Genomic DNA, 22,506 nt, shown 5'->3' on the forward strand with positions numbered 1-22,506 from the left:
CAAATGTAAACACTAAAGTGTATTTTCAGTTTTCAATTAATCAAAGTAATAGTAGAAGAAGTAATGCACACTTCGTTGCAGCTGTTTAGAGTCTCTTCATTCTCACCTTGCAGCCACAGTCAATATCTGAAGCAGGCGGGCACAAGCTAGTCTAACAGCCCCACTTAGCAGCATGGATCCAGACTTGGGGGCTGCAAACCAACCCTGGTTCATCAGTGCACAGCTGTTGTTGGTCAGCATGGAAAGGATTTCCAGGATGCCACATTTGATGACCAGCACCAGGTCCACTGGTTGGTAGCAGAAATTCAATGCAAACATTGTAGCTAGGAGAAGGTGCTGGCAGGAACCTGGGTATGATAGAGACATCATGCAAAATAAAATAAAAACTGCTGCAACAGGGAGTTGTACAAGGCAGTGCAAATGAAAGCATACTTTGTTAAAGACATGTGAAACAATAATGAACAAACCTGGATGTTCTCTTTCCAACAGGACCCTCTGTTTGAGGACACGCACTACCTGCTGGTAGAACATGTGGGCTGCGGATTGTAGCTCTCTTTGCGTATCCGGAGAAGCTGAATGCGTACCAGACTGGATTAAGATAAAAGTGATTGGAGGGTAATTTATACAACAAAATGGTAATGTAGAACAAACATACCAAATGAATACAATATTCAGAGATTCTCCTCTCCCAATCTGGCTTGAATTAAATATTCATTCATTATGTCTTTAACAGCTTTCATAAACATCTACAAACATTGTCATAGCATGATTACAAGATGTACCATGTAATGCTGCATCTCATAATCAGCTCCAGAGTGACAGCCAATTATTTGTGTTCCCAAAGCAAAGCATCCTGAGAGGAACTGAAGCTGCACGGACTGCAACAATGCAGGAAACTGAGGGGAGACTGTGAACCCGCTGCTCTTTTCCTCCATCTTAGACAGGAAGAATGACATCTGACACAAGGCCTCCAGACGCAGCTGATCACAACAAAGGGAAAAGTTAGTAATTAGTTCAGACCTATTAAATGCAGTCACTGAAGACAGCCATTACAGACTTAAAACATGATGAAACCAATGAAAGAACAGATAGGTGTTATAGGGTACTCTAATTCTTCAGCTGTAATAATTAACGGTGTGCTTTTAATATTGCGTAAAAGAGAAACATCTTATTACCTCAGCCCTCTGTTGCTGCTGGAGTATAGCAAAAGTAATGGCCTTCGGATCTGCTTGACTACAAGTCTGTCCACCCGGCAATGTTGATGAGGGGGATGGCACGTGGATCAGGCTTCCACAGACAAAGTGGAACACCTGGTTAAGAATAGGCAACGTGTTGTTGCCATAGTGGGACATACTGGTGGATGGGCTGATACACTGCCGCAGTCGATCCCAAGCGTCTTTCATGATGCCCAGAGAACACAGAGGTAAGCCTGGAACAAACAGACCTGAAGAATAAAGGCCAGTACTCTGTCTTTTCTGATATTAACTTCCAACACCCTCTTACAGAGTTAATCATTCAGTTTTCATTTCTGTATAAAAACATACTTGGTGTGTTAATTTTTCTGACGTCCAAACAAGTTGTGCGCAAGGCAGAAAATGTACAAGATGGGAATAATTGAAAATGTTTTATCTATATGCATTCCTTCTGTCATGCTACAGTACGTTCCCCTGTAACAACTCAGACTTGACGTGCAACAACCTTTGCTGACCCAAAGAGAGACAACTCTAAGTTCAGTACACAATAAGAAGATTAAAAAATGTACAGTACTGACACAATATTAAAAGTAATATTTGGACATTTTGGGAAATACGTTTCTTCACTTTTTTGCCAGCCTGGAGCCAAGCCTAGCTGTTTCTCCCTGTTCCCAGTCCTTATGCTGAGCTAACGTTTTGCTGACTGTAGCCTTATATATAGCAGACAGATATGAGAGTATTCTTCTCATCTAATTCTCTGCTAAACTATTCCTTCAATACATTGGTGTATGGTAAGATTTATCTTTTAAAAATGCATTAATTGAACAAATATTAAGGAGTATACATATTCCACCTACCCATTTTATTCTTTGAAGATCCCAATGAGTGTTTGGATTGGTCAGACTAAGTAAGACAGAGACAACACATTAGCACTGATAAAAGAGGCATGGGGCCAAATCTTGTTAAAGTATAAGACTCACCTGTTTTCGGCCATCAGCAGCCATCATTAAGAATTCTGTTGTTGATTTCCTAAAAGTGGGATAATGCGGACGGTTAGTGCAGAAAACACAACTGCACTCAAAGATACCATAACATAAACATGGCTGCCTAACACAAACTCTACCTTGCTCCAGTAGCCTGACTGTTCTCCCTTTCGCTGGGTTCCACACAAGCAGGCCTGACCCCCAGCAGGAGGAAGAGACAGCGGGACACCACCAGATGGCAGGCGTCAGGGAAACCCAAGCTTTCCTCAGATTCCCTCTGCTTCTCCCACTGCTGCTTGGGATCCAGCTCCCTCTCTGGGCTGACTGGGCTCTCCATGCTGCTGGGGAGGGTGGAAGTGCCAAAGGATTCATACACTGTCACATTCTGCTGTACTTGCATGGCCTCCCGGGTGGCCATGAACGATTCTAGGACTTCTGCAGAGACAGGAAAGTCATGTGAGGATCAGATGGGTCGTAATGATGATAATGAGTTGTGTGTGTGTGTGTGTGTGTGTGTGTGTGTGTGTGTGTGTGTGTGTGTGTGTGTGTGTGTGTGTGTGTGTGTGTGTGTGTGTGTGTGTGTGTGTGTGTGTGTGTGTGTGTGTGTGTGTGTGTTTCTGTCTGGGTCTGTCTACCTTTAAGATATAAGAAAACACATTTATTTCAGACAGAGATATACATTTCTAACCTGACAGGTACATACGACTGTCTCCAAACGTGTCCTCTTCTGCAACCTCTTCCTGGTTGTGGTTTGCTGTGGGGGGTGGGGGCACCTGCACCTCCCGGCTGCAGTGACCTCCTGACTGCTGCTCAGGATGCTTTCCTTCCTGCTCCACTGAGGTGCCCGGCTCTTGCCTGTCTGCATCAGGACTTTGGGGAGATTGAGTGGTCTGCAATACAAGACATGTGTTAAATACACCTGTGTTTTCTCTCATTTTTAATCAGATTATCTGAGTCCTTATTAAATAAAAATAAACTATGAAATAAATTGCCCAAAAAGTACAATGCAATAATGTTTCATATTAATGTAGAAAAATACCATTTTCCCATAATATTTACAGAACAAATATAAAACTATACATTGTTTATAAATCACTCTGCTTTGTTCTATAATTGTTTAACTTTGTCAAAAATAGCTGCATTGCATAATGTTTGGTTTTGACATAAAGTGGAGTCATTTTAGTAATGGTACCTGTTTGACAGCAGTCTGCACCTGTGACATCCTTGGTGAGTTTTTATGGGCCAACAGAGTGCTTCTGATTTTATAAACCGCTTCATAGACGTCTAACAGCATCTCACAGGGCTCATATCTGGCTCAAGGTAAGTGGATAAATAAAGTAGGTGATTAGCATTGCTCTGCGTTGCAGTATGAATTTTACATAATTTCATTTTTTTTTTAAATGCACAGGAACAGGCATTTCAGTTATATTAAATGTGTGTTACTGACCTGTCCTGCCAACAGGCCTCATTCTGCAGTCCAGTGTGTTTCAGAAGAGCAGCCAGACTGCAGCGACAGACAGTCTGGAGCAAACAGTCGCCTGAAGAGCCTCCACTCTCCCATTCTGCTCTCACAGCAAAACAACACAACTCAATTACAACAAAGTCACACACAAAAAAAGACACAACCTGAGGATTTTGCAGCAATTATCACAGCAAGTACATGTATACTGCTCTGCAAAGGCAAAAGACCTTAACTCGCTAGAGTGTGAAACTGAGAAAAATTACTTTAAAGTTTTTGTTTTGTCCAGACAAAAGTATTATAGGTAGAACTCCCAAAATTTGACAACTAGTTGTTATAATGAAGAAATGTTGGTATGCAAAAAATCTTGAGTTCAAAATTGACCTTTGACCCTTGTTTGTATGCAAAAAATCTTGAGTTCAAAATTGACCTTTGACCCTTGTTTGGCAGTTACTGTACTCTGCCTTTGTATCATGTGCCAAAAACAAGGAGTCATGCAAAGGCAAAAGGCAGTTACTGACATATAATCAATATTTGCTTGCTGTTCACCATACTTCCATCCATTATAAGAACACCTAACCAAGGTCTAGTCATCATGGTATTTGTTTTAAATTATATAGAAGACATTTGGTTGTTCCTATTTACTACTATAATGATCAGGATAGTGTGGCAAAACTAACACAGTTGAACAGTATGACAGATAAGTTACTTTGCAGTACAGTATACAGTATGAATAAATACAAGAAATATTTTCTCAATAAAGATAATTTAATTATAATTGAATACAAAGGTATATTTATTGTTTAACAATAAATATATAATGTTTAACACTTTTGCAAGGCACTGTATCTGTGTCATATTCTCATTAGGGGCTGAGCCCCCCTAAAGGTCTGATCCTAGAATCGCCCCTGGTTTAGGGTTAAGGGCCACCAAACTGCTCAAGATGCACAGTCAACAAACTCGACTTGGATTACTACTTTTTAATTCTGAGATAACATTTAGGTTAGCATACTTTGTACGGACGTTAGCAATAACTAGCTTAGTGCTTTAATGGATTTGTGTAAGATTTGACATGAACACCTGCAAGAAGGAAATATGGCTCAAAGACGTATGGATTGTTGTGGATACAGCAGATGACGTGCGTTGCTATGGATTATATCTTCCATGGATTATATCGGATTGCATGAAAAGGTAGGATGCCTGTGTATTTAATGATTCGTTTTCGGCGTCTGATGTGAGGCTCCGCAAAGTGAGGAGGTGTGTCAGCATCACCGTTAGCACTACGTGATGAATTTAGCTAGCTGTCACTGACACTGACAGAATAGGAATCATCGCCACTTTATTTGAAAGATATGTCGTGTGTATGTTACGTGGTTTGGTGACAATTAAAAGCGGCAAACTTTGACAGTATGACAAGGCCAGAGTACAGTAACATCACGGTGGCACAGTAACATCTCTCTTAATGCCTGGCTAAACCAAGTCAGAACACCTTAACTCAACTTCAGCGTGCCCGGAACAAAGGCAAAGAGCCGTAACAGCTGTTACGGCGTTCTGCTGTGGTTTCTCATATGGTTTTGGATGTTACGGTTGTCATAGCCCTTTATTTTCTCGTTAAAACAATCTAATTGACTCACGATATTTATTCACATGATAAAGGAGGTCTCAAATACCCCCAAAACTGATATTAACTAATTTTTGCCCAAACATGATGTTACGGCGTTTTGCCTTTGCAGGGCAGTATACAGATGCATATTCATAACTTATTACTTATAATTACATACATTATAAACTTTGAAACACAGGCATACACACAAACAAATGTGCAAATCACAGTACCTTTGCTGTGAGCATAGTCCTGCATATTCCGCCACAGGCCACCTGCAGGTCCTCTGGAGGTTCCCAGTGCCAGTTCCAGTAAAGTCCTGGTTTCCTCATTCAGACTGAGCTCTGCCAGCCTGGCATCACTACTGCCCAGCAGCACCACCTCAGTCAGCCATGCCATGCTCGATTCTGACGGACAAACAACCATATGGGACACAGGACAAGTGAACAGATTATTTCCTCATTGCATAAGATAGCCTTCAGTATTTATACAATATGAGGTACACCTTCAACCTATCCCCGTGTTTTCTGTCTAGATCTACTGTCAACTACCTAATAAACAACAACAAAACGTAAACATTACTCGTTACTCATTAGTAGTCTCCCTTACATCCTCTTTGCCAGTTGGCAAACAATGTGGTTTAATTATTAGTGGTCCCAAACAGAACGTGGACACATTGGTGCAACATTATTCTGGGGATGAACACTGCATGCATTTGGTATCTATTTGCCAACACATTACATTGGCTCATATGAAAGCATGAAGAGCAAGCAGTATGTTTTCCTACCCAGCTGTTCAAAGTCCATCTCAAGCCCATTCCTGAGGAGGACATTTGATAGCCAGAACTCTGACGTTTTCTCCTGGAGTGAGGGCGGTGGCCCTTGCAGCATACCACCAAGGCAACGGCCGACTGCCAACGCAACAGACCGTTCCAGATCCAACAGCCAGACCCACTTGCACTCCTCCTCCTGTTGCTGCTGTCCAAGGCATGTGTTTTCCTCACTTTTATCTGTAAGGAAGATCCATTGTCATTGTTTAACTTTTCTATATTTTATCCTGTAAGAAGAATCTTAAGGGTAAAAATGTGACATCCTTTTAATTAAAAAAATAAACCTGTGACACTGATGCTACAGTACCACTAATAACATCAATAAGGTTAAATCAATGGGTCAAGCATTAATCAAACTTCCACTGACCTAAACAGGTTTTCTGAGCCTCTATCCCCAGTTCTTGTTGCTCCAGGAGGCCTGTGTCTGGCAGCAACCTGTTGAAATCATTGAGTTGTTCCAACACTGCCAGTAAATGGCTCAGGAGGGGTTGAACTATGCCCAGGGGCAGCAGCAGCAAGGAGTACATTACTTGGCACAGCAGGCCGCCAGCCACTGAGTTGTACAACACCACTGGGGCAAGGGTTAAGACGAGAGACGGGGATTAGAGTGACTGAAAAAAATAACTGAGAAATACAGAGAGATATAGAAGCAAAGTAGAAGACTAAACCATGGATTTTAAAATACATTTGTAGAATGTGTATATCTGCTTCTCCTGAGACCAACTGACACCTCAGTGTTGACTGACACAGCTGCTCTAAAATCTCTCTCTGTGCATAAGAACAGAAAATATGTGGGACAGTAGAGTAACACACACTTGTTAACAGCCATTATCCTTACTGTGCAGTTTCTTGATTATTTGTTTATCCAGGGAACTCTCCTTCAACAGTTTGGTGGATCTCCGGAGTGTCTCAGCAGCACAGGGAAGAAGCAGGTAAAGATGCTCACGCAGCAGCTTGACACTGCTGTCATCCTACAGAACAGCGGAATTGTGCGAGCATAAATGCAACTATATGACTACAGAGCTCTGGGTAAAATATTAGTTATAATGAATAAATATATGTAAATAGAAGTGTACCTCAGGGCTGGAATGGATGTAGCAATGGCCAAGCAGGTGTTTGTGAAGTCCAGACAGCAGCTGGTGGAAGTGACAGGGAGGATCAGTCTGTCCCTGGCTATCACTTGATAGCTGTTTGTCACTATTTTTCTCCAGTTCCCCAAATGCCCGCTCCTGTATGAATACACAAAAAAAAACAGAAAGCATGTGAAGGAGTACGAACATCAACTCTAATTCAGTGATAAAACCACTAAAATATCCAGACACTAGAAGGGCACCGGAGAGCGCAGACCTCACTATCCCACAAAGTTAATACAGTGGGAATTTTCCCAGTCTGGAACTTATTTTTACGATTATTCAGACATCACATGAATGCAGCACAAATGCCATATCTCGCAAAGTTCACGAAAGTGACAAATAATTTGTGTATCTGCCCAGTGGGATATGCTCCAAAATGTAATGGGTTCTTCCTTTGCTCATGCTACACCCTTCCACCAAGTTTCATGAAAACTGGGTTTTTAGTTTTTCCGAAATCCTGCTGACAGACAAACAAACCAACAAATAGACAAACTGAGCCGAAAACGTAACCCCCTTTGGCGGAGGTGAATATAAGAACATTTGTGAAGACAGGCAACAAGATTTGATAGAGAAAACAATGCACTACATTTGCCTCAAAGTTAAAGCGTAAATCTATCCCACTTTAACACACATACAAATGCACAGGGTCCTCCGTTCCATACCGTGTAAAAGCCTATGCTGAGGAGCAGGGTTCTGAGCAGCACCTCTGCTAAGTGCAGAGGGTCGTAGGCCATAACAGAGCTGCATGTGGAGGGCGGCCCGACGGACATAGCGGGTGTCAGAGGGGGTACCAGGGCTGTCACCTCCCCAAAATTGCTGTAACCTAGTAGAGAAGCTACATGGCTCTGATCCTGAAGGCTGCTGAGGACCATGTCTAACTGCAGACGCTTTGAAAGATACAGAGGAAAGAAGAAGAGGGAATTGTTTATTTGATCATTGTGAGGTTACCAGAACATCTCTGCGGAGAAGAAGTTTTTTTTAGTTTTTTTCTTTCTTTTTTTTTCTTTTTACAAGATTCAATTCTTTAATACATATTGCCAAGCAACGCTCCAAGTTGGTGCTGTGATTTGGACAAACACATTGTTTGCTAGCTTTATCCATCCAATTTATAGCCAACTATGTGGATCAGAGTTATACTGAAAATGAGAAAAAGCCATGCAGCAAAGGAAAAATATGATGTTTTTTTAAGTAGTTTAAATGTAATTGTTTAAGTATGTTCTGTATTTACACCAACAATTTCTATAAAAAGACATTACTGCCTGATAATGTATTGAGGCACAAATGCACAAAAACCAAATTTGGTCATGATAACCATCACTACTATAGGCAATGTTTAAAATGGCACAAAATAGCTCTAAATACCTGTCCTTTGGAGAGTACATTCAAGCTCTGAGGGCCCTGAGGAAGGAGGGACAGAAGCAGTTCTGTTCTTTCCCTCAGTGGAGGAAGTAGCAGGGATGCACCAATGGACAGCGTGTTCAGAACTGCCTGAAGATGGAAAGAAATGTCAACACAATATGAAAAGACACTTGGATATCAATGGTTAACATTTACTGCAAGCTATAAATATAATAAAATTAGCACATACAGGCTCTAAAATCCCACTTCACAATTTAATTTAGATACAAAACATTTGTTAATATCTTGGTTCTTACACCTGCAGACGACACTAACAATCCCTCCTGTCATAACACAGCACAGGCATATAATGAAAATAATCTAGGAAGGGACAGACTGTTAATTTACCTGTTGTATGGAGTCTGGCATGTTGGTATCTATGAGCCGGAAGAGAAGGTTTCTGAGGGGCCTGCCCTGAGCCCCCAAAACCATGGCACCAGTGCCCCCAGCATGGGCCAAGGACAAGTGGATGGACAGCAGCTTCATGCACAGCAAAAGAAACTGATGGTGGTCCCTGAGTAATACATGCAGAGAGTATTAGGAGTGCCAGTTAAATGTTAAGGGTTTCAACTCATTAGAACTGATCAGAGCTCAACAGGCCACAAAAAAGTTATTTTTCACAACAGCAAAAGAACATTTTTTGCAGATGTGTCTATACTGAATTAAGTCTCAAACAGAAATAATAAAATACAATCTTCTGTAACAGGTAATGTTATCATAACTGATAGTGTGCTGTGTTAATTTAATTTCATACCTTTTAGATAAGAATGGGGCAGGGGGTGTGTCATCCCCGATGCCATCACAGTAACTTTCTAAGAAGTTACGTAGGTAGGTGAATGTGCTCTCTTCCAAATCGACACAAAAGGGCCTGTGCCACGCTACCAGTTGCCTGAAAAAGACCAAGTCACTTGAAAAGAGCTGTGCAAGCACAAACGTATCAGCAATAATAACACAGAACCACAGATTTGACAGGGGATGAGAAAACAACAGGTCAGCAGTATAAAACAATGCTGAACGCTCAATGGAAAATGTTGCAACATAGAGATGTCATTCTGACTTATTTGGTGAGATCACTTATGTTTACAGTGTAGGTGAATGGTATATATCTTCCCTAATACCAAGGAAACACAACCTTTACCTGTCGGTTGGAACTGCGGTCCAAGCCAGGCTGTGAGAAGTACCAGCAGTGATTTGCTGGATCGACACCCCCTCTAGACCACTGACTTTCTTGGGTTTGGTAATTGGTGTCGAAGTGTGGCCTTGCCCACACTGGCCCATGGTGTTGTTCCCCCAGGCATACACTTCATTCTCTGATGAAAGGGGAACATTGCAGTCAGAGGACATTCACACTTTTAATATCCCATTAAAAAGAACTATTAAAATTATAATTTTTACACCAAATTAAAAAAAAATATTCTGAAAGCTAGGTTTTTATTTACACTAATCTCTGAAGAACTGACTATAAACTGTTGTAGGTCTCTTACCGTGTGTCAGAGCCAGACAGTGGCTGTCTCCACAGGATATATCAATGATCTTGGTGATACTCAGGTCTTCTATGAACCTAGGTCTCAGAGAGGTTGTCTCAGAGGAACCACATCCTAAACATGAGCCACAGCCCCATGCAAACACCTACAAAAAACAATATCAAAAACAAATACATTGTTTGAACCAAACATATCAAGAGCGGATACAGATTGAGAGGCAGTTGTTAAGGTGATAGTATGCTTCTTCAAAATAAATGCTTTCCATAAGGAGAATGCAACGTGAAAAAAACTTTTTTGCACACCTCTTTTGTCGGGCAGGTGCGTAGGATATGATCAAAGGCAACAGATCAAAAATAGTAGAGAGAAAATCCCGCACACTGACCATTACGCAAGCAATAATTTATTAGAAAAATACAACGTTTCGGTCTCAGACCTTCATCACCCTTCTCCTGATGAAGGTCTGAGACCGAAACGTTGTATTTTTCTAATAAATTATTGCTTGCGTAATGGTCAGTGTGCGGGATTTTCTCTCTACCATAAGGAGAATGCAGAAAGAAACTCAGCTCTTTCTACATTCTCCTTGTGGATAGTTTCTATTTTGAAGAAGCATACTAAGGTTAGTTGAAAGTTGACCCACAATGCTGCATCTCACCTGTCCTGCAGAGGTAAGGGCCAGAGATGACTGGCTGCCAGCACACACTTTCCTGATGATGAATCCATGCAGGGCCTCTATCACCTTGGGGCGATACACACGATTGGTGTCTCCATGACCTAGTTTACCTGAAAAGGATGAGTAATGTCAGAGTACCAGCATTAGTTCACACCAGCTCTCTTAGGATAGACCTCAAATGATGCTACTATGGTCTTTAGGTTAAAAAAATTTTCAAGCATCTTTTATATTCTGTATAGAAATGAAAACCTCCCACTCAAAGTGTGATTTACACCACTTCACACAGAACTGCATTATGGGCTTAAATCAAACTGTATGTCATCTGTCAACATACCATTGTCCCCTCCACCAAAGGACCACACGGTGCGTCCATCCTGCGCCACAGCAATGGTGTGGGAGCTGCCACAGGCCACCTGCCCGACACCACTGATGTCCTTCACTAGCGTGGGCACATTCCGACTCTGACTGTCACTGTGACCTGCTCAGGGGAGAAACACAGGACAACAGAGGATGTTGCTGACGTACCAGAATAGGGGAATCAATGAAATTGTTGAGACAAAACAAGCACAATCAACTTGAGAAATAAGTTTTGTACCAAGTCTGCCAAAGTCGCCTTCTCCCCAGGTATAAAGCTCTCCATCGTTAGTCACAGCAGCACTGTGTCTGTAGCCAGCAGACACACAAACAACAACCTGGCAGAGATACCATAATATAGGAAAGATTATGTTAAATCCCATGGCTTTTCAAATAAATATTTATGAATAAATGTAGGTCTAAATTCCCCATCGATCTTTTCCCCAACAAGCAGTGTTTTCTGCATGCTTACTTTGCCAAACAGTGGCCCTTGTATGATTTTGGGGTATTTCTGTGTAGCACTGTTGCCATGGCCCAGTTTCCCATATTCTCCATCACCCCAGCTGAACACCTGAAAGAAATATTTTTAAAATTGTATAAAGAAACTAAAGAATTGTATCTGTCAATTAAAATCTCACTAACACCTACGGAGGAAGTAGAAGTAAAAAAAAAAGCAGGAAGTGTAAATCAAATGCTGTTGTTAGTTTGACTGATTCTACACTGTTTTTTCACTGTCAAGAATTTAACGTTAAATAGTTCTTTAAAATATTTGATTTGGGAGAAACACTTTTTAATGTGTTGTGTGTGTGTGTGTGTAATTTGTGACAAAAAAAGAGTAGAGAAAAACTGTCAAAAGAAAAATCTGCAGATGTGTAAAATATGTATCGGTAGAGTAGTTGTTTTATCATGTTATACCTCTCCCTCTACAGTGATGGCCAAAGTGTGACCATCAGAGCCCTTAGAGGAGGACACCTTCTTCATGTTCCTATGTGGCTCCAGCACAAGTTTTTTGGGCATGGACTGGTTGTTGGAGTCCCCCAGGCCCAGACGGCCATAACTGCCTTTTCCACATGCTTTCACTGAACCATCTGCAGATACTGAAAATGTACAGTACTGGCCTGCCTCAATCTAAAAAAAGGACATGGATAAAAGTAAGGACATGGGAAGAATAATATTATGGATTAATATTATTTTACATGGAAAGATGTTAGTCCTATCCATATGGATAGCCATACCATTTGGGCATCACTGAAGCCCTGTGTCAGCTTTGGCAGCAGGATTTTCTCCAGAGTTCCCTCTGCCAGCTGGTGGCTGCTGTTGCTGCCCCACACATACACCATGACTGTGTCACTCTCTGAACCAGGAGCAGCTGCATCAGTGCTGCAGGAGCACAGGCAGTAGGATGCTAGGTTACAAATCTGCCAAAAGGGAGGAGGGTGAGGTCCATAAGGTCAGTTACTGGAAAGTATAACAGTTCTAAATGGTGCCTGTATGTTTTAGTATGTGACTTAAATCTTGCCTTACCTCCTCAAACAGGCAGAGAGCTGCCTGGGAGAGTCGACAAAGTCCATCTGCATCCTTCTTCAGCACCTGAGTGTTGACGGTGTCCCCACGGAAACCCTTGGGGAGGGGAAAAGAGATTTCTGTTTAGCCTTGACCAGTGTCTGTTTTTACTAAAACCTGTGACTCACTGTGTGTAAATATTATTTTGTTGTTTAATGAATCCATTTCATTTCATTCCTAACTTGCCATTTTTATGAGCACATTCTTTCTAAACCAGAAGTATTAATCACAACAAGAAACAGCCACACGTCCCTGCATGATCCGGCAGGCTGCAGCAGGCAAAATCCAGACAGACAAAGAGGCAAAAATGTGAGATCCCAGTCCTTAGATGCAGCTGTTAAGTGTGTTTTATGTTGTGTAATCCCTTTGGATTATCTTTAGCTATTACAGAGCTCTAAATTATGTGTAGAACAGGCAAAATCAATCATGAGGTTTTAATGCAATACCCAGCCCTTGTTGTCATTTGTCCAGAAATATTGCAAAGCTGATTAGCCTGCTAAAGATTGACTCGTTATGCATGCAGAGGGAGGGCAAGAATGAATGAAAGGCTGAATCTTAATCTTCATCTGTACACTAATGCATCACTCCAAGCTTTAGATGAGAAAGATATTAAAATAAAAAAGAACAGCTTACTTCAGGGTGGTATGTGGCAGTAAAGAGCAATTGTCCTGCTTTATCAGTATGTTCATAAATGTGCATGTAAGTTACCTCATATAATTTTTAAACTAACCGCAATACATTAATGCAAAATTACTTTTTACTTATAATAAAGTAACAAACCAAGGCAAAGCAGAAGAAACGCATAGACAATTTCCGATGGGCAGAAATATTCTCATATTGAGATGTCAACACATCTGAATTCCTTCTGCAGGCTATTGTTTGCCTTTCTTAATAATGCATCCATATTAGAGAACAAGCTCTTTTAATAAATACAAGTTTTGCCATACAATCAGAACTGGGTTGATTACTCCAGGTTATCCCATGTTATGGTCTGTCAAACTTCCGAAAAATAATAAATCCAAATAAATGTTATGTCTGGACAAATTAATTTAAAATGAGTTCACATGAAGCTTGATAAATGCTGCCAATAATAGACACCATATGGAGAAAATCAGATATCACAATATTTTTGACCAAATACCTCAATGTCGATATTGCGACGATATTGTAGGGTTGAGTTTTGGAGCTTTAACAAAATATCTCAACAATTAGATTTTAGATACATAATCATCAATAATGTGGATATAATGACTAAGTGGTTGAAGGATAGCTGATAGAACAGCTAGAACAGTCTGGTAAGTTCTGAAAATGTGTACTACTGTAATGCAGCCTTTTAAACCAGGAAAAGACACGTTATCTGTGATATGACGACTGGATTTGCTAGAAATTCTTGAAGACGTTTCGCCTCTCATCCAAAAGGCTTCTTCAGTTCCTGACTAGTGGGGAGTTCCATTTATCTGGTGAGTTCTGTCCCCTGAGGGTCATTAGTTCAATGAGGGTCATTGAGTCGCATTGGAGTCGTACGGAGGAAAAGACAACACTTATCATATTACGATATTACCATATCCAAAATCCATGACAATATCTAGTCTTACATCACGATGTCGATATAATAACTATATAAATCACCCCGCCCTACACCAATGGTGTTAATAATAACAGTTATGTCTGAGTTAACGGAACATACAGTAAAAGGAGGATTACTCCAAAAACATTGGAAAAGACTAGAAGGCAACAACAGACAAAAAAACAAACGGTCCAAATTTGAAGACATACCGAATATAGCTTCATTTGGAGAAGCGTTTGATGGATGACATCAAAGCCCACACCAGCTGGGTGCTGGGAGCTCAGTGAGGAGGAGGAAGACAGCGTAGAGGTGGATGAGGACATAGAAGCAGCTAAGGCTACCTCCACCCACTCCAGCAGAAACTTTAGAGAGCCTCTCTGCATGGCCAGGCCGAGCAGTAGCTCCAGTGCTAACCTCCGACCGGTGGGGTCGGCCCCACCTGTCCCACTGCTCACTGATGTCTTCTTCAGAAAGTCTGCCACCTGTGCCAGGCAGTCAAGCCCAACTGATGGGATCTTATTCTCATTGGCCAGAGAGAGTGGTGGTAGAGAAGACAGCACAGATGACGCTGTGGCAAGCACGTCATTGCAAAGCACCGACTCCGGATGCACGGAGGCTGCGTATCTCCAGTTCTGCTGCAGCAACGAGAAGAGCAGACTCAAACCTGTCCTCACGCCCATTTCTATCAGAACATCTGTACCCGACTTGACTTTGGATGCTCCCCCTGGCAGGCAGGGCTCTGAGGCCAGCTCAAGTTGCCCACTTTCGGTGCCACTGTCTGTGGACTGGGAGGGCATCTGCACGCGAAATTTGTCATGGTATTTGCTGTGAAGTGCGTAGTAGATCCTCTGGAGAACTACCAGCCTTTGGTGGAGGCCCAAGGTGTAGGAGGTTTGTGACAGCATCCGGTGAGCCAGCCATCGCTGGCTGTGAAGTAGGGATGACAGGTACTCTTCCTTCTCCGCTGAGGCACTGGACTCGCACTCGAAGTCTGGCAGGCGTGGGCCGACGAGCTCTTGAACAGGTTGGGCCAGAGTCACCACTTCCTTGTTGTGAAGGAGCTTATTGTAGAGCACAGCAGCTCCATGCCTCCTGGCTGTCTGTACACTGTCTTCTGCTGCCCAGGAGCTATTGAAGTGCTCCTGCCACTTCCGCAACACATGGGTCTGACAAGGCACCATGTCTGAGCATTATCTACACTCTGATGTACGCCTGAAAAACAGAGAGAAAATGTGATCGAAAGAGCTAATGAGGGATGTCAACTGGCAGATTTATAAAATTCCCACGTATCATTTCCACACACTTGATAAACATAATGAAATGGCTTTTTATTTAATCTCTGTCATAAATTTACATGCAACATTTGCCGCTAAAAAGCCTATGTTATAATGCGTTTTCCTACCAACTAAATTCAAGGAAAGGTGTCAGGTTTCTCCTTCAAGTTGGAACTTTTCCATCGTACAGTACATCCAGGCTAGTGGCATAGGCCCAGTGGGTATCACTGAAATAGGTCAGCTCACCCTATGATAACAGCTAATCGACACACCCACACTAATGAGGATACTTTTGTCTAACAAGCTGTTATGCTACACAGCACAAAGGGATGTATTTGGTTTAATAGCATTTGAATAGCATGAATAGTTTCCTATTATGGCCAGTCAATGAATTAACACTGCTTTGACAGATTAGGCAGATGAATCATAACAATCTGATTTTCCTTCCAGTAAATTAATATTTTCAATGCAGTTGACAAAGACATCGTGATTCGCCTCTAAGTTCGTCACCTGATGCTCTGAAATACAATCCCATGCAAAAACCACGGCAGCTCCACCTAACCCCCAGTCTGTCTGCATTTTTTCTCTGTTTTCTAAACAAATAAAGAGCAAGTCTGTTGCTGCTGCTGAATGGAGATTGTACATACAGTATTCATGGGAACAGCTTTCCTGAAACAAAGAACTGCAGACACCAGTGCAGATTTTGGTTTTCCCATCTTGCATTTTAGTAAGGCTAATCGTATGAGGGTTTTTATTCTTACTTGCATATATTTGTGTCTATGTTGCTTTTGTGTATTTGTCTATGTGTGTAATTTTAGCACCTTGGACCTGGGAAATGACATTTTGTTTTCAAATACCTACAAATGGCAAAAAAACTACTAAAACTAACAAAATCAGCTCTTGAATTGTACATAAATCTCCAAACTCATGGGTCATGGCTGAAACTTCTTCTACGATTAAAACTTGTATACACAAACATGAACCAGTATGAGGGACAGAATGCTAGTTACAGGCTGCTAAACATGAGCATGCCACCATAGTCCACAGTCATCTCTCTTGCCTTGCCTGAGGCCTGTGGGGCTATATGGTTTCCACTCTGGCCAAAAATAACAGCAAGCATTGATATAGTAATGGGCTCTTCGGGTAAGACAACCACCAGCAAACAACCACCAGCAATGTGGCGCAACCATCACTGATTACAAACTATCTGGAATTGTAGGACGTAAACTTTAAGCACACCTCTTAAGTTTTCCTCTCTCCCCACTTGGCTAACTTCAGATTTTATTAAGCATCCACTATACAGCTCAATGTTAATTAAAAACACATTTTATATCTTATTATTAATTACAGAGAACAAATTGAGCTAAATATCCCAGCGACATGCCAGTAAGCTACACAAATAAAATAAAAACATAAAGTGCTCATGTGTAGGCCTAGAGGCAAATGATAAAAAAAGACATTCATGCATTTAAAATTAATATCAGTGACTGACTTTGAATGCATGCAGCACCATGTATGATCAGAGAAAAAGAAATGTCAGTTATATCTATATAACTGTAATATATATGAAATTTAAACCTTGGCTGCAACTAATGATTATTTCCCTTATCAATTAATCTTGCCTATTGTTTTTTTCTATAAATCGATTACTCTTTTATGTGCCAAATGTTAGAAAATAGTTCACAATGTTTAATTACTTGTTTTGCCCTACAAACCGTCTGAGACACAAAGATATTTAATTAACAATGAAAACGGACAGCTCTGAAAAGTCTTAACCCTCAGATATATTGATTTAATATTGAGAATATAATGTGGCCTAGATAAGCCTACTGGACAGCTGGCGTCAATCTACAAGAGAGTAAGCTCAGCTATTTGGGATGACCTCTACCATCCTGCTTCCCTTTGATTGAAGTGGTTAAAGCAAGGTGATTCAAGGGTTTGAAAGGCATTCCGAATAAACTGGGGGAAGTTACGGGGCAAAAAGCACGTTCAGGGTTGCTCTGTTGCCATGACAACCATGACAAAGCATTTCGACGATGGATGCATTAATGGCTGCTACAGTAATCACAAACCTTGTTAATGTATATTCACCACAATATGAGCTACTGTGCGTACTGTAATTTCTGACAACTTACTTATTCTTTATTAAACATTGTGAACAGACAGACAATTCAGCAGGTCGTTGACATTGTTATCATATAATAATTAAAGATTCCAGTGTAAAAAAAATACATATCAATCAAATGAAATATGAAAACTAAACATTATAGCTTGGGGCTACAAAAAAAATCTTTTAACTACTGTGTAGCCTACGTTCACTTTTTTGGATTGTCATAAGAGTTAATGTATCGCAAATTCAATGAATTCGACCATGCCTTATGTATGTGAAAATGTACCAACTAACGTTACAAGTAATATTTGTCATGTAACTCAAATGTTTATTACTACATTAGAATTTAGCTTTAATGTCTTAACGCATTATTGTTATAAAGTGCCCAGTCTTGTGCAACTTAGCTAATTATCTTAAAATGCTGGGGGGGATTGGCAGTGAGCTAAAACACACAGTTTACAATGTCATATTGTCAGAAGTTAACGGTAGACATTCACGCTAAGGGCATTAGCCGACAGGATAATTTAATTAAAGTACAATTAACGCCATTATCCAGCCTTGCTGTATATGGCTTCTTACTTTGAAGCGTAGCTATATGTCAACATTTTGTAGCGTTATTGTTTTTCATATCTGGCGATAGTTAACGTTAGCTCCGTGTAACATTGTCATAAACATAAACAGCCAAATATGTGAATACGAAACGTAGTCTTCGCCGTGTCATTGACAAATACCGGGTGACATTATTATTGCATCTGCGGTGACAGCTGAGCTAACGACTGGCTGCAGTGCAGATGCTAGTCTGGTCCATGGCTATCAAAACCGACCAAGCCCCTCCGCTTATTGGCTGACAGCTCTCAGCAAAACACTCCCGCAGCTCATTAACGTCGTATTATATTATTAACATGGGTGTTATACATACAATAGGCTACACCACAGAAATATTAGTTACCTTGACCGTAAACCCCCGCAGATAAATGGTTTGCGTTACCTGTCCCGTCCCGTTGAGGTCTCCCTTGGACGTGAATATCATATCAACCTTCTCCTCTTTCTACTTCTTCTTCGTCTGCTGGAGTTTTAGCCACTGATGGCAAACACTGCTGGATGACCGCCACCTTGTGTCTCGGAGTAGGGATAACCATCATCATCATAATCATGTTTTTATTCACCTATTTTTCTTATATTTTCCATAGACTGTATAAAATACATATTTCCCATCCAGCCTACCTGACACAGTCCGGTGTTTTTTCTTCATTGATACAAATATGAAAGCAGTGGCCTAAAAGATTTTATTTTTTAATTCACTTATTTTACATATAGTCATGCGTTTTATTATTCAGTCTGTGAAAAAGAAAGATGCATATTGTCCTCCCATTGTGGCTCAGGAGGGAGCTTTGTCAAGTATGAGAAACTAACCTTGATGATGTTGCATTATGGGAAATGTAGGATCCAGTGTTTTAGGGACTCAGGGTGGATTAGGGTTAGTGAGGATATCTCATCCTTTGCGGCTTTGAATTTGACCATACTCTTTTTAATCCCGTCCCCCACTTTATGGAATTAGACTACTAAATGTGAAGTGCACTTTTAAATAACTACACATTTTTAATCGGTTGTGTTCATGTGTGTGTGTACGTGTGTGTGCGTGCGTGTGTGCGTGTGTGTGTTATCTAGGCTAATCACTAGGCTACTTGTCTCCTGTATGCCCTAATAAAATTAGGCTTTTCCTGTATCACCAATCAATTAATTGAAAAGAGAAATACACGTCGCAATATTTAAAACAAAAAGTATACGGTGATAAACTAAATTAACATAGGTACAACACAATCTCTTCTTAGAAACGTTTAAACACTCCAGATTCAAATGGTTTAATCTGCTGTTAGCTATACATGCTACATTTGATGGCATGTTTTATTTTAGTCAGGTCCTTATTTTTACAGTTAGAGTAGAACAAGTTATTTGGTCAAAAGTTGGCAGGTTCGTAAACTGTTGGGCTATTAACAGGCTATTGTATTGTAATGTCATGTTCTTTTATTCTTTTTGTGTGATGTACTATTATAATTAGCCTAAATATAGTTTATGCTTTTATTTCATTTTCAAGAAATTCAACACTCGAATTCTTATGTGTGCCTACAAGATTTAATTGCGCTAAAATAGATTTATATGGTTAAATATTGTCAGTATGATTTCGAATCATACAGCCTATGATGTTGTGACTAAAAAGCATCCTAACATCAAATGTGACTCTTCAAAGCCGAGGCAGTCACGATGTTTGGGGGGGTTCCGCCAGTCACACGAAAACAAACCAAAGATAACTTATGACATCAGGTCACACGCATTTCAATTCCTGGATGGCGGTCCAGAGTTAATCCCACTTCCATGCCGGATTTCTAAAAAGGGGGCTGACTGGCAAAAAGGACGACAACACCGGAATGAGGAAATTGACAAGGGCAAGCAACGTGCAAAAACAAAGTTGTTCATCGCTGATAACCATACAACCTGATGAACCAGAGGTCACTCCACTGACTCAAGTCTGCCAGAGGTGGTCCGCTTCTCTGTCTCCTCTTCCCGAGACATCCAAAAGACAGCAGCCCTTTCACGAGCTCTCTGCCTGCATCCCGGGATGTCATTTCTCCTCATCACAGTGCTGTCTTCACTCATAGTGCAAGATGCTGAGGCGTGGGGCGCCAATGTCAAGTACGCGGTGAACTGCCCCGACAGATGCAACGTGGAGCGGTGTGGCGGGACACAGCGGTGCACACGGACGGTCCTGGATGACTGCGGCTGTTGCCAGGTCTGTGCAGCCGGCAGAGGGGAGCACTGCTACCGCACAGTGTCGGGGATGCACGGGGTGAAGTGCGGACCGGGATTATTCTGCGAGTTCTACAAGGATGAGGACGATTATGGAGACGAATATGGGATTTGCAGAGGTAGCCTATATATTCACATTCAACATTGTAATGTGCCCTAGTGTGCTATTTCTGCCTGTAGGCTGCGTTTTGAATAGCCTATGTGATGCTCTGCTGCACCAAATGCAGTATCCCATTATGGTATTACAGTATTTTAGGCTCTTTTTATTGAATTATCACAATGAATAGCACCGTTGCCATATAAGCATTGGTTATAGATGCACATGTGCAGACTTCTGCATCCTTGCTTCAAATAAGAACTGGACATTGAACTTGATGATTAGCTCATTAGAGGCTTGGAGTTTAGACATTCAAACATCAATGCTCCTGCAACTACTTGCAGTTTCTTTTTTGTCTATGGCTCTTTTTTCTTGTAAGTGATCATCATTATGTTGACTGTGAATATGAGCCTGTAACACCGTATAGAATAGGGCCCCATATCAGATACAGTCAGAAACACTAATATTTTCCCCTGCTTGTTCTGCAAGACATGCTACTCTAAAATAATGTTTTATTTCTTTATAGACTGCCTGTATGGAACCTATGGGGTTGAGTGCCGCAAGACATGCAACTGCAAAGGTAGCATATGTGACAGGGAGACAGGAGCGTGTCTCACCCTCAAATTCTTTGCCAAAATCGCCAGCAAACTCAAGACTGAGCCTCAAGCAGGTAAAAACTCCTTAGAATAAAGATTGTTTATACTGTTGTTGTTGTTGTTGTTTTTTTTAAAGTGTAAATTCTGAGTGGGTCAAAACAGTTAACTGTCTTACCAAATGAACTAAAAAAAAATGTCTGAAAAGACATGTCATTTGTGAATTGAAGATTTAATGAATTCTTTCTTTCGTGTATTTTCAGGAGGAGAGGTGGGCTCAGGAGAGGTCAGCACTCCCCAGAACCCAGATCAACACACGGAAAGATCCACCGCTCCAAAGCGGCTCAACCCTCGCTGACAAGTGCTGACAAGACTGAATCTATTCAGTGTAAATGTAGCATTAACTTATAAATGAACTGAAAGATATATTTTATTATGTTAAACGATGAACAACTTTTTTACAGCAGTTTGGAAGTTTTATTTGGTTTGTTTGGTCCTCGTTTTGACACAAGCATCTTTTCTAATGAAATAAGCAGACTATGTTGTTCTCTTCAAATTCTCTGTTCCTCTGTTAGTGTTCATCATCCGTTCCTCAAGATGATCCTTTAGGCTGTTCCCATCTGATTGTAGTGTGCCCTCACTCATACAATATTGTTGAGAACATGAGAGTTAATGGCACAAGAAAAGGAACTTGCATTTATTTTCAAACTGGACACAGCAATATCTTTCATCGACGCATTGTAGTCCAACAAGTTTTCCAAAATGATATTTTATGTGTACTGTATATATGAAAAGCGGACATGGAAAATATCATGTATATGGCACCAGCCAATGTAAAGAACGCTCTTACAATTAAAACCAAAGTTATGACTGACTGTTGTCATTTAATTGCCTAATTTATCTGTAATTGTGTTATCTAAAAACCCTGAGTGGTTTTATTATGTGGTAATCAAAATCAAATCAAAAAGATTTATATTTCAGGCAAAAGTTAATAGCATCTAATTAAGTGGATGTTATCCATAAATGCCATTCAAATAATTATACTGTACATGCCTGTAGCGAAACAAATACAAGTGCTGTAAAATTAAAGACCCAACAAGCAATCACCTGAAGGGAAAGACAAATAATGCTCAAATGACCAATTATGGGAAAATGTATAAAGTCAATTGAATCTGCAAATGTGAATATGAGTTTTCGTGGGCAAAAGAAAAAACCAAGTCAAAAGCATTTAGAGACTTGAAGAAAAGAGTCTACAGCATTGTCTTGGCTGTATACTTTAGTTTATTAAAAGAGAGATCTTACATCAATCAGAGGTTCTGTCGTTGCTGGAGTTTTTCATTAGATCCATCCCTCCATCCATCTTCAACTGCTTATCCGTAAACATTTTTCAT

The 22,506-nt window shown here is 40.8% G+C and overlaps 2 protein-coding genes across 13 annotated transcripts in view; one reads left to right on the forward strand and one right to left on the reverse strand.

Annotated features, from left to right (window-relative positions):
• The window catches only part of LOC120545183 (probable E3 ubiquitin-protein ligase HERC1), a 46,431-nt gene extending 27,744 nt beyond the window's left edge, over positions 1 to 18,687 (reverse strand). For 8 of the 12 annotated variants that reach the window (XM_039779276.1, XM_039779282.1, XM_039779277.1 and 5 more), the window contains exons 1-29: positions 14,446 to 15,417; positions 12,631 to 12,726; positions 12,342 to 12,524; positions 12,022 to 12,234; positions 11,579 to 11,677; positions 11,348 to 11,444; positions 11,087 to 11,230; positions 10,735 to 10,862; positions 10,083 to 10,227; positions 9,737 to 9,908; positions 9,353 to 9,487; positions 8,947 to 9,112; positions 8,563 to 8,688; positions 7,863 to 8,087; positions 7,144 to 7,296; positions 6,906 to 7,038; positions 6,435 to 6,638; positions 6,026 to 6,247; positions 5,472 to 5,645; positions 3,624 to 3,738; positions 3,369 to 3,486; positions 2,865 to 3,066; positions 2,317 to 2,611; positions 2,174 to 2,222; positions 2,051 to 2,096; positions 1,176 to 1,429; positions 783 to 980; positions 468 to 588; positions 107 to 347 (exon numbers count right to left, since the gene is read on the reverse strand). In XM_039779276.1, coding sequence (XP_039635210.1) covers positions 107 to 347; positions 468 to 588; positions 783 to 980; positions 1,176 to 1,429; positions 2,051 to 2,096; positions 2,174 to 2,222; positions 2,317 to 2,611; positions 2,865 to 3,066; positions 3,369 to 3,486; positions 3,624 to 3,738; positions 5,472 to 5,645; positions 6,026 to 6,247; positions 6,435 to 6,638; positions 6,906 to 7,038; positions 7,144 to 7,296; positions 7,863 to 8,087; positions 8,563 to 8,688; positions 8,947 to 9,112; positions 9,353 to 9,487; positions 9,737 to 9,908; positions 10,083 to 10,227; positions 10,735 to 10,862; positions 11,087 to 11,230; positions 11,348 to 11,444; positions 11,579 to 11,677; positions 12,022 to 12,234; positions 12,342 to 12,524; positions 12,631 to 12,726; positions 14,446 to 15,417 — 5,426 coding nt within the window. Of the gene's footprint in view, positions 1 to 106; positions 348 to 467; positions 589 to 782; positions 981 to 1,175; positions 1,430 to 2,050; positions 2,097 to 2,173; positions 2,223 to 2,316; positions 2,612 to 2,864; positions 3,067 to 3,368; positions 3,487 to 3,623; positions 3,739 to 5,471; positions 5,646 to 6,025; positions 6,248 to 6,434; positions 6,639 to 6,905; positions 7,039 to 7,143; positions 7,297 to 7,862; positions 8,088 to 8,562; positions 8,689 to 8,946; positions 9,113 to 9,352; positions 9,488 to 9,736; positions 9,909 to 10,082; positions 10,228 to 10,734; positions 10,863 to 11,086; positions 11,231 to 11,347; positions 11,445 to 11,578; positions 11,678 to 12,021; positions 12,235 to 12,341; positions 12,525 to 12,630; positions 12,727 to 14,445; positions 15,449 to 18,569 lie in introns of those variants that run through there. The other 4 variants (XM_039779273.1, XM_039779271.1, XM_039779270.1 and 1 more) reach the window with 4 other exon arrangements.
• A 1,274-nt stretch (positions 18,688 to 19,961) lies between these two features.
• esm1 (endothelial cell-specific molecule 1) lies at positions 19,962 to 21,990 on the forward strand. The gene is made up of 3 exons (XM_039779284.1): positions 19,962 to 20,544; positions 21,049 to 21,192; positions 21,379 to 21,990. Exons 1-3 carry the CDS (start codon positions 20,238 to 20,240, stop codon positions 21,471 to 21,473), a joined length of 546 nt encoding a protein of 181 aa, XP_039635218.1. The 5' UTR covers positions 19,962 to 20,237; the 3' UTR covers positions 21,474 to 21,990.
• Positions 21,991 to 22,506: the final 516 nt, after the last annotated feature.

The sequence above is a fragment of the Perca fluviatilis genome, chromosome 17 (assembly GCF_010015445.1).
Source record: "Perca fluviatilis chromosome 17, GENO_Pfluv_1.0, whole genome shotgun sequence".
Classification (NCBI taxonomy): Eukaryota; Metazoa; Chordata; class Actinopteri; order Perciformes; family Percidae; genus Perca; species Perca fluviatilis.